This window comes from Hemicordylus capensis, chromosome 1 (assembly GCF_027244095.1).
Source record: "Hemicordylus capensis ecotype Gifberg chromosome 1, rHemCap1.1.pri, whole genome shotgun sequence".
Lineage (NCBI taxonomy): Eukaryota > Metazoa > Chordata > Lepidosauria > Squamata > Cordylidae > Hemicordylus > Hemicordylus capensis.
The window spans coordinates 73,781,493-73,793,569 of NC_069657.1; the positions used below are offsets into that span (position 1 = coordinate 73,781,493).

Genomic DNA, 12,077 nt, shown 5'->3' on the forward strand with positions numbered 1-12,077 from the left:
CCACTCTGCACTCGGAGTGAACACGCCTCAGCCCCTCCCTTCCTTTTGCAAAGTATAGCAGCAAGCTAAAGCACCAATTAATTCAGCAGGAAGAATGCAGATAAGGCTCATGAGGTAAATCTCCCTCCTCACAAAAGAGGTTGAGTCAGAGATAAGGACCTAGAGATGCACCCATTAAAAGTACTGATTGGATTATTGGACTCTCTGTCCATGCACTCTCTTCTCATGTCTATGCACTCTATTTTCATGATAAACAGCTTTGGCATGCCTCGGCAATTCCCACATTGTTACACCCAGGAAGAGTGATCAGCAACAATGGAATCCTTGCCAGTTTTTACCCAACACACCTATTCAACATAAAATGTCAATTGGAATGTCCCCCCAGGACGTGTTGGGGTATCAAAGCCCAATTCCATGATCCAGTTTCTCTTTGCATACCTTGGAATCACCAGCTGCTTGGGTGATTTCCTGTTCACAGGCCACCACGCAAGGCTGTGTTCAGTTCTCCGTGCCATCCTTCAGATCGGCTTTCTTGCCTAGCCTGATCTGCCCAGTCTTCCTCACCAAAATAGGAAGCTGACTCCACGGAGGAAGCATCCTCATGGATTCATCTCTAGCAACTAACCCCTCCAACCTTCTCGCCTCTGCCTCTGACCGAGCTGTCCCTGAGGGACAAGGTCCTTTGGTTGTTCCAGGAGCCCCAAGGTCTCTTCATCCAGATCAGGTGATATGAACATTTGACCCTCACTGGCCAAACTCTATCCCTATTCCCTTTTCTTAAATCCAACCACCTCCATCTCTAAAAAGCCTCTTTCTCTTGCCTGCCTGGGAATTTAAACAATTAGGACGTTAAGCTAAAATGCCTCTTTGCAGTTAAACGTATTTTTAATAGTAATGTTGCTTTAACCACACATTTCTTTCCGCTGTACCCCTCCCTCCAATAAAGACTTTCTTTTGATTTTCAAACTTAAATCTTGCCTCAGTCCAGTCATTTCCTGGGCCCACAACTTTGCACAAATTTAATCTGACATGGACCTGTCCTCTTTGAGCTAATTTCCCCACGCAAGCCCAAACACAAATTTAGGGTGTACACCAATCACCCCCAGGACAATTTCATTAACAGTACTGCCCACATACTTTGCAACAAGCAACAACAGCACTTTCATCCACTCCCATCCAAGAGGGCAGTCACAGAAACTTTTGAGGCACAAGTGGGCTAACTTGTCAACCACCTAACCGATTTAAACCAAATTTGCTACAGCTGTAGGGACACATAGGAATGCCCAAATGGCATGGTGTGTGATGATGTCATCCATTCCAATTCAAGATGGCGGCCACATGAACATCTGAGGCGCAAGCAAGCTAATTTGTGGACTGTCTAACCAATTTAAACCAAATTAGGTACAATTGCAGTGAGTGACACACAGGGACACCTCAACAGCACAGTGTCATACACACTGATTCAAGATGGCAGACACGTAAACTTCGGAGGGTAAAGTGGGCTAACTTGTGAACCACTTAACCAATTTCAATCAAATTTTGTACAGCTGTAGTAATACATAAGGACACCTCAGTGGTGTAGTTTGTGATGATGTCATTCACATTGATTCAAGATGGTGGACGCAAGTGGGCTAACTTGCATCCTAAACAGTGTAGATTGTGACAATGTCATCCAACCCAGTTCAAGATAGTTGACGTGAGAACTTTTAATGTGTAAGTGCACTAACCTGAGGACTGTCTAACTGATTTGAACCAAATTTGGTACAGTTGTGAGTGACACACATAGACACCTCAATAGTGTAGTTTGTAATGATGTGATCCACCCCGATCCAAGATGGTGAATGCATGAATATTTGAGGTGCAAGAGATCTGACTTGTGGACCTTGATCTGAACTGAATTTAGTCCAGTTGTAGAGACAGTGAAAGGAAGGTAGGCTGATTAGTTTTTACTAGAACAAGTTTCAATTCTGTTTGTTGTCATTGTTTCCGTATATGCCCCTGTTTGGGTATCATTTCTTCTTATACTTGCTTTTTTCTTTCTTCTTCCTGGATTAGTCACATTGGCAATCCCAGTCATCAGTTATCATGTAGTAAATAGGAAGATGCCACAACACATCTACGTATAGCAAGTCAGGCTATGTGACAACATAACTGAAGGCAAATTAAGTTAATTTCACATGTATGAAATTAATTTGCATTGCAAATTAAGTACAGCTTTGGGCAGTGTTTCCTGGATCAGTCAGAAGGGTGATTGCCACAAATCAGGGAATAATGAATGTAACGATGTCACAGTACTATGTAGCCAATCACATTTGGCATTACTTAATATTACAAAAAAATATTATCAGAAGAGAAGGGCACTTCTTATTGTTGCCAAAGCTGTTCCTGAAATACAGTGGCCAACATGATGAACAGTGTGTCAGTGATGGTACAAACCATGCAAGACTGCTACAGACCCATAAGGCAGCCCCAATGCTATGGAGAATGATCATTTGTGCTACCACATTTTTCCCCACTCGCTGCAATGGGAATAACTGCAGTAGTGCTGCTTGTGCAACCACTGATTCCCAACGGGAATGATAGAACACTGCACATCATGTCAGCCAATAAGTTAACTTTCTCAAGAACAGAGCCAGATCATTATGGCTCTGGGGACAAAGAGGGGAGCAAGCTGTACAAAATGCTACTCTTGTATAATCACAAAATAGTCTTTCCAAGTCACATTTTCTGAACCACATTTTCCTGAATAGCAAAAAGAGAATTGTCTGGGTTTAGAAGAAATTAGTACAGAAAAGTAATACTTTACCAGTCTCTTGCCTTCACATGCAAATCAAATGTTTTGTCCTGGAAATCAAGAGAATAAGTAAAACTGCAGAAATATAATGAACTATTCCACCCTTTCAGACTCACAGCAGGATAAGCAGCCCAGTGCTATTACTGAACACCTTTAGCTGCTATAGAAAGTCCAAGAGTTTATGCTGAATGAAATGCTCTCCATGATTGACATTTGAGTCAATTGACTCTCCTAGGCCTGTTTATCACAGCATTCTTCCCCTTCCTACTAGAGCAGAGCAGTACAGTAGTCTTGATTTGACAAAAACTTTGATTTTTATAATTATTATTCTCCACTCGGCAATTTTTTTAATTCAGTGTAAGATTTTTGTCTGAAAGGTAAAGGACTCACCTCTCCTATGCTTATTTTCTCATGTATGGGAAGCTCAGTCAACGGCAAAGTCACAGAAGCATTACTTCTTGCCCTCTCTGTGCATGAAGTCAACTAAATATTTTAAACAATAAAGAGTTATGGAGATGTAGCACAAAAGAATAATTTCTACATTACGCAAATATTGATTGCCATTAATCCATACATTATAAAGTTAAAATGAAATTTGTGAGAATCTGAAATTTAGCAAAACTTCAGAATACAAATTGTGAATTTTGAGATGTTCATATTTTTTATTGGAATTTTTACTTTGAAACATGATTAAAAGTGAATCTGACAAAAACATTGTTGCAAAATGCAGTCTTTGTTTCTATATCTAAATTAAATTCCTTTTTTAAAAATCAGTTTAAAAAACAAGTCTGAAATAGGAGAACTTGCATGCCCCACATTTGTTTCAGGCAGCCAACCAACTACTGATGCAAAGTTATCAATGGTACCTTTGACCATAGTGTCTTCTTTGGCAGTATGACCTCTAGACATGATTGATTATTCTTGATACAGTGAAACTCAATGGAATTTCTGTTGCTAAGGCTGCTGTCAGGAGCCATCGAAATCTTCTGTGTTTCCTCATAGGAACCCTTGATTGTAAGTATCAGATCCCCTTCTATGTAGAGAAAAATGCACAAAGGGAATGTTAAAAATAGCCACTCCATTAATGAAGATTGAAACAATCTTCAGTTGTTTCAAAAAAGCTTTTTCTGACATGCAGCCAAGTCCAGTTACATAAACTCCCAGGAGACAATGATGGAACTACACATAACATGTGAGATTGAGGTGCTCATTTTTTAAAAAATGACATCTCTGTGCTGAGTACTCCCCCTCTCTCTTGGATCATAATTCAGACTGTAAAAACCATGTCATGGCTCAATTCCTTTACACTTTCCTGGTCGGGCCTGGTGGCAGAATAGGAAATCTAATTGTGAGGGGACTTCTTTCCCCATCCTTTCTCCCTTAGCACCTGGAGCATTAGCATCCCAGATAAAAACATATCCTACCAGGTATGAAAGGTATGTGCATATACAGTTTTGCACATATCCTCTGAAAATAGTCAAAAGCAGAAACCAGAAAAATCTTGATAGATAGGATTATATATCTTTCACATGATTCTGAAATAACAGTTCAAAGCAATCTATACATTACAAATCGATGATTCCTCACGTGTATATTCTTGCTTCAGCTTCCCAATATCCACTTGAACCTCCAGACATGAAATTTCTCGTGACTGTAAGAACAATGAGACATAAAGAACACAACGATCCATTTACCAAATACATATCAACATGCAGCACACGTTCTAGCCTGTTATTCTAAATTAGTATACGAAATCCAGGTATCCCTTTCAACTCCTTGGCTCCCCCAGTTAAAGTCCATAGTATAGCTGTTTCTCTAGCTTCCTGCCACTTCACCAGGTGTGCAGTGAGATATTTTTCATTGGGGGACAAAGACAACTCTTGGAGGGAGAGGAGGGTTGGGGAGGGAGGGGGAAGATCACCATAAAGGAGGTTTCTAACCAAAAACACACACCTTATGGAGGAAGAATTATAATTTCCCCCAATTATCCCTGTCCCATTTCACCCCTTGTTGATACACCCCTACACTCCTTCCTTTCTTCCCATGCCATTATAGATCCTTGTCCCAACCTTTTGTACTGACTGTTCATCATCCCTCAGTTCCCTATCTCTGATTCCTCTTGTTCTCAGCCAGGCCTGGGTAAAGGTGTTGTTTACACCTGCGTTAAGGTGCTATCACTATTCAGCCACAGCATAGCATTCCTCTAGTGGTTGTTGCTGGTATCTACCTTATGTTTCTTTTTAGACTGTGAGCTCTTTTGAGACAATGAACGATCTTATTTATTTTCATATAAACTACTTTGAGAATTTTGGTTGAAAAGCAGTATATACTGTAAGTGTGTGTAGTAGTAGTTTGCATGAATCAGTGTCTCCACATGGGATATATATTGGTGCTGGCTTCAAAAAGTGCTACCACCATCATGGATTCAGGCTGGTCACATGCATAGCACCCACATGGGGATTCCTGCAAATGGAACCTCCACAGCACCCCAGCCTAGATGTGAACTACATTGGGATTGTCTCATGTGTGAACTGGCCTGTAATGATGTCCAACTTTTTACCCTATTATATGACATCTCCAACAATGGTGTATATTGGATGTTATAGAAACAGCCATGGGGGTTATCACAAAAATCATCCAGTTTGTTACATCCAGCTCTCTGATGATTAAACCAGCTTGATTAATGGTCACTGATTACCCTACTTTTCATATGATTGTAGATACTCAAGCCATATGAGGATGTGATCCATACATGGTTATGCATCCTGCATCAATCTAAAATAGCATTGTTGATCATTTCTAATCATCTCGTTATCTGTAATTGTTTTTCTTGGAGATTTCTGCCAGGATTGAATACTATAAGATAGCCAGAAGCATATGAAGTGCTCCCATCTAAAAGATGTGTACCATGTGGAAGAAGAGGAATAGATCAGTGAAGGCTAGGGGGAAATAGTAAAAGGCATTGGAAGGAATAGCAGCTTGGCACAAACTTTTTCCCATATTCACAAGCAAATGTCATCCACTGCCGTTCACATAGACTCATTGTACACCAACAGCATATAGGCCCCTTTACTTAGTGCAGGACAGGGTGGCTTACATTTTGCAAATGAAAGTCATTTTAGGAAAGAAGTCTGAAAATGAATCATAATTACCACTAGTGTTCCATTTGTAATGATGTTTTCGGGACGATGTGGACTGAAAAAGAAAATAAAAAATGCCAATATCATATTCTCTTATTTTCTAGGGCACTCTTGAGGAGCAAAATATCTTATAGTAGCAATCTATCTCATTGCCACAGTAGTCACTGTCTTGTTAGATGGAATTGTTAACTACAGCAACCTATTTTGCAGATGGGAAATTAAGGAGGAGGAAAAACTACATTGTGGGCAACTGTGAACATGAGAGGACATGTGAGGACTATAGTTCTTGATATGAAGCTACAGAATCAAGACAGGTACTGGAAATAGCATAGCTTTCCCCCTAACCTCAAATATATCGGCATAGGTCAGACTGCTAATGTTAATTTTTTTTAATGCAGGGGTTCCCAACCTTTTTAAACAAGTGTACCCCTTCTGTCACAAGTTCTATAGGCCTTTTGCAGACCTATTTATAGTTCAGGTTTTATAGACCATTTATAGACCTATTTATAAAAAAAGAGATTTTTGCATTTAAATATTACAGTTATGAGAGAGGCTACTCCAGTTAGGGGTGTGCACAGAACCGGCTGGTCCAGTTCAGTTCGAGTCCAGACTGGACCCAGACAGAACCGCCCCCTCCCTGGTTCGGTCCGGTCCGGGGGGGGTTCATGAACATCGTTGTTTTTTTAAAAAAGTTTTTTTTAACTTACCCTCTTTGGGGGAGTTGTTGGAGGCGGTGGGGGGGGGTCCACAGAGGTTCCCCCTCATCTACTGGCCCCCCTTCATGCTCATACTGGCCAGCCAGCTCTTCAGTCGGTTCGGGCCCTCCCCCTCCAGCACGGTGGCCATTTTGGAAACCAATTGTGCAGGTGCGGCAGCCTCCAAAATGGCCACCGTGCCAGAGGGTGAAGGCCCGAATGGGCCGAAGAGCTGGCTGGATGGCCGGTATGGGCATGAAGGGACACCCTCCCCCCCGAACATTTTTCGAACCCTGGTCCGGCTCTGAGCTGGCCCGGGGGGTTCAGCTCCAGATCAAGCCGAACCAGGCCTGGTCCGGCTTGAGGGCAGACCCTCGAACTGGCACAGTTCAATGGTGAAGCAGCTCAACCTCAAGCCGGTTCGCACATCCCTAGCTGGAGCCATGACACAGCCATCTTCTGGGGCTCCCCTGGCCTCCAAGCTACTCAATGGGAGGTGGGTGGACATCCCAGCCATGCAGGTGGGACGAAGCATGGTAAAGCCGGTGATCTTCGGAGACCAGGGGTACAGCGTGCAAGAGTGGCTTGTGTAACCCCCTACTGTGCTCCAAAGAATGCCTTGAAGAAGCACTTCAACTACCGCACAGCAGCGTCCGAATGGCAGTTGAACACGCTTTTGGGAGAGGGCCTGCCCTCTCGATGGCAGGCCCTGTACAGCCTGCTGGACATGGAGGAGGACCTGCTGCCCAGCGTGCTCATGGCCTGCTGCATGCTGCCCAACATCTGTGAGTCCATGAGCAAAGTCCTGCTTGAGGAGCCAGGGATGCTGGCAGGTGGAGTGGATGTTGGTGAGGGAGGCAGCAGCGGAGACCCGGCACCCCTTGCTGCAGGTTTGCAGCCCCTCAGAATCGCTGCAACTTCAAGGGTGGCATGGGCAGTGAGCGGCCTTCGCAAGACATGCCTGGCAACATCTACCCCGGTAGCACAAATTGGAATTAAGAATTTTAGCTCCAGCAAGTGCTAAATACAGTTACTTTAGTGCTAACTGCAGTTAAAGTGTACATGTGAACCAGGCCATTGTTTTGTGCTACTGTTTTTGACTGTTTGTAGTACTGTATTTGTACTTTTAAAATGTTTGTAAGCATGATATGGTTCATTTCAAAGCAATTGCTTTGCATCTGCTTGTTACTCCCATAACTTTTACCCTGGCTGAAAAGGAAAAGATTACACACAGGGGCAGAGCTCTAATTGTGCACACAAGTTCTTCCATCCTGTTCTGCATGCAGAAATAAATGTGTGGTAGCTTTTCCCTTGGTGTCCATGCTTTCTTGGAAATATTGCCATAGATTTGCTCTCCAGGAATTGAAAAGCTCTGTAGTCTTGCCAGTAAGACAGGAATCTGAGCCACACAGCAGCAGTGGTGGAATGGGACAGTTGTCCCAATAGAGCCTTCCCCCTTATACTTTATTGCTTCTTCCTCTCCAACCATCTCTATTTGTTCTCAGACTGGAAGCTTGCAGGCAGGGCCCGTTTTCATGGGAATCGGAGTTTGAGGGCTCAGCCACACCTAGCCCTCAGACTAACCATCCACTGCCACCAAAAAGACTGTTAAACCTGTGTGACTACTTAGGCTTAAAGTCTCTAAAACCTCTCTCACAGAAAAAAACAAGACCAAAATCTAGTTGTGTTGGGGAAATGGAAGGTAGGCATGAAGTGGGACTAAAGTAACTGACAGAGACACCAGAAGATATATTAAACACAAGAACAGGCTTACTTGTGTTTAAAGGTTTCCAGTACAAGAACAGTCGATGCAAGATTATTCTCTGTAGCTGAGTGTAACAGAGCAGGAACTGTGGCTTGTAAAGTTTATTTAACAAAGTTACTAAGGTTTAACTACTTAACTATTACCAATACCAAATTGTAAACAGTCCTACTCTGAGTGAAAGATTAGCCTATCAGAAAAATAAGTCTCAAACATATGGTACGAAATGCAAACTAACCAATCAGCCTGCAGAACTGATGATTGACACAAACATTCTAAATTCTACCCCAAGCCACACAGATATACATATATACTACATCAGTAGCCAGAACAAAGACAATGTCTATAGACATGAGTCCCAACACTCTCCTCTCACTCTTCCTCCCACCCCCAGCTGTGGCACTGTCTCCCTTTTATTCAGTTCTAAAGGGATACCTTGGCCAATGAGAGAGTTTATCATCTCAGGCAGCTAGAATCTTCTTTCTCTGCCTGGACACTTTCCAGATAAGAAGCGTTACACCTTTAGAAAATAGGGATGTGCAAATCACCCAAATCAGCTAGATTCAGGTACTAATTGATTTGTACCTGAATCTAGCTGAATTGGGTGATTTGGAGACAAAACAAATCACCCCCGTGGTGGTCCACTGGATAGATTCAGATCCAAATCGAATCATGCCTGATACGATTTGAATTGATTCGAGATTCGGATACCTCCTATTAATTTCCCCAGAATCCCAGCTTTCATTTTAAAAAAAAGCTAAGCTCTAGCCCATGTAGAAGTAGAGGTATGGAGCAAAATGTGGTCACTATTTTTCAAGTGTTTGGATTCTTTGGTGTATAACAACATTCCTTCAATGAATCCCTATGAGGATTCATTACACACCTTCATTTCTTCTATTCATTTTGACAGTCTCTTGGACAGTGGAACATAGGAAGCTGCCATATACTGAGTCAGACCATTGGTCTATCTAGCTCAGTATTGTCTTCACAGACTGGCAGCAGCTTCTCCAAGGTTGCAGGCAGGAATATCTTTTAACCCTATCTTGTAGATGCCAGGGAGGGAACTTGGAACCTTCTGATGCTCTTCTCAGAGCGACTCTATCTCCTGAGGAGAATATCTTACAGTGCTCACACTTCTAGTCTCCCATTCATTTGTAACTAGGGTGGACACTGCTTAGTTAAGGGGACAAGTCATGCTTGCTACTACAAGACCAGATCTCTTCCCATGACAGTGCCAACTATCAACTGCCATGTGCCAACTACACCCCGCTCCCAACTGCAAGGCAGTGGGGTACTACTCAGTTTATGTTCTAGGATTTTTTCAAGTGTTTAGGCTCTTTGGTGTCTAATAACCTTTCCTCATAATGAATCCCTATGAGGATTAATTACACACCAAAGAGTCTAAACACCTCAAAAATTCCTAAAATAAAAACTGAGTACCCAGCGGCTTGGGGGGGGATAGTTGGAAAATGCGATACCACTAATTCCCCACCCCCACCTGCAAAGCAGTGGGGTAAAAATGAACAGAAGAAATGAAGGTGTGTAATGAAGACGCCAAGGAATCTAAACTCTTCAAAAATACCTTTAAAATATATGTAGTACGTGTGTGTGTGTGTGTGTGTGTGTGTGTGTACGCGCGCACATGGGGGGACAGTTGACAGTGACTATCACTGTCCAGTGATAGTCAAAATGAACAGAAGAAATGAAGGTGTGCAATTAATCCTCATAGGGATTCATTATGAGGAAAAATTATACACCAAATAATCTGAAAACTTGAAAAATAATGGCCACACATTTTGCTCCATAACTCCACTTCTACACGGGCTAGAGCATAGCTGCTTCTTCTTTTTTTAACAAAAAAAAAGTAAAGCTGGAGATCTGTCTTAGGGTTAGGATATGGCAACATCAAATCCCCATTATTTCCTATGGTGGGAATGTTCAAAATCAGTAAAAACTAAAAAGAAATTCATTACAAATCAACCAAGTGTCCCACTGCCTTGAAATTTGGGTGGAAGGTCGCACCCAAGGGGAACTACCTAACATCCAAATTTGGTGCCCCAGGACCTTGTTAGGTAGTCTGAATCAAGCCAGATCCAAATCCAAATTGAATCAAAGCAAATACAAATCGAATCTAAGGTGATTTGGGGGTGTAGATTTGGACATAAAACAAGTCAGGGGTGATTTGTTTGGGTCACAATTGAATAAAAAAAATCAATTTGTGCACATCCCTAGTAGAAAGTGGTGTAAGCTGTGATGGCTTGTGGTGCCGTATTCAAACCGCAGTCAACATCATGTTAATGATCTGTGGTAAGCTGGCAGCCATTAATATATTTCCATCCATTGCAATGTGTTTTCTCAGGAGGGACAGTGCATATGTTCTACTTAAAACATGTTCTCCGTTCCCTCCTCCTGCCCCATTTTGGCCAATGGAGTTGCAGAGGGGGATGACGTGATGAGGGTTTTTTTTAAAAAATTCTCTAGGTGGTTTTGCATAAAACCACCATCAGGGGGAGCACCACGGTACAAACTACAATTCCTTGATTGCCTCTCTATATAAAGGAAATAGAAAGGGGATTGTGCCATTGTGCAAGAACCTGAATGATTTTTTAAAAAAAAGAATTCATATACGGAAATCAGCTTTAGATATCAACAAATCCTCAAACTACGGAATGAGCCCACCATACCACATTGCCTTGAGAACAGTTTGCAGGCTTGCTGGTAAATGATTCCGTTCACTGGGTTTCCTTGCAGTAAACAAGGGGTAGGGGGAGTCAGTTGCTTTGCAATAAACAAATGGGGTTGCACAGAAGTAAATGATTCAGTTCAATGGGCTTCCTCTTAAGTGACCGTTCTCTCTCCCTGCCCTGGACTGTCCCACTGCCTTGTAGGAAACAAATGGGATTGCACAGAAGTAAATGATTTAGTTCAGTGGGCTTCCTCTTCAGTAAAGACGAAAGAAAGGGTGAAGGCTGGATTCAGAAATCCACTCAACTGCACTAGTATGAGCCTCCGGCCAAAGTAGCAAATTAAAAGAGGATTGCACAAGAACCTCAGTGGAAAAATAAAAAAAGGATTAATATGCGGAAAGAGGCTTTACATAGCAACACCTCATCAAACCGCAGAATGAGCCCTCCACACCACACCACACCACACTAGAATGGGGAAACAGTGGGGCAGCCCTCCAAAAAATAAATGTGATCAAAAACAAAAGCAGGAAGTAAATCAAAATCAGTTTGCAGTGCACTGCTGAGCAAGAACTCAAGTGGAAAAAATAAATACATATATTTAAAGGGGGCTCTAAAAATCAACAAATCATCACACTGCCATTTGAACCATCCACACCACACCACATCGCAACACACAAACAACCGGGCAAGCCTCCCACAATGGGAAAATACAGCTTTTTGTGTGTGTGACACACTATTTGACGTTATAGGGCTGTAACACAGCAATAAAACCTGAAAGAAGGCATCGGAAATGTGAATGGCACAGGGACTGCAATATTGAAACACATGTAGTTCAGAAGCACACTCAAGGGACACGTCATGACACTGTGGTAGTGTGCAATCTGGACAGCGCCCTGGAGACAACCAACAATAACAGTTCACAACTTTCCCTCCAAAACTCTGCAGCTGACAACTTTTACCTGCAAAGCTGCTTGTCAGAACGTTTTTGTCCCTTCAGAA

The 12,077-nt window shown here is 42.4% G+C and overlaps 1 protein-coding gene across 3 annotated transcripts in view; it reads right to left on the reverse strand.

Moving 5' to 3' along the window:
- The window catches only part of LOC128339410 (cytosolic phospholipase A2 epsilon-like), a 70,861-nt gene that overhangs the window by 25,574 nt on the left and 33,210 nt on the right, over positions 1–12,077 (reverse strand). For all 3 annotated transcript variants that reach the window (XM_053283290.1, XM_053283289.1, XM_053283288.1), the window contains exons 7-11: positions 5,947–5,989; positions 4,382–4,445; positions 3,661–3,827; positions 3,185–3,277; positions 2,807–2,844 (exon numbers count right to left, since the gene is read on the reverse strand). In XM_053283290.1, coding sequence (XP_053139265.1) covers positions 2,807–2,844; positions 3,185–3,277; positions 3,661–3,827; positions 4,382–4,445; positions 5,947–5,989 — 405 coding nt within the window. The remainder of the gene's footprint in view (positions 1–2,806; positions 2,845–3,184; positions 3,278–3,660; positions 3,828–4,381; positions 4,446–5,946; positions 5,990–12,077) is intronic.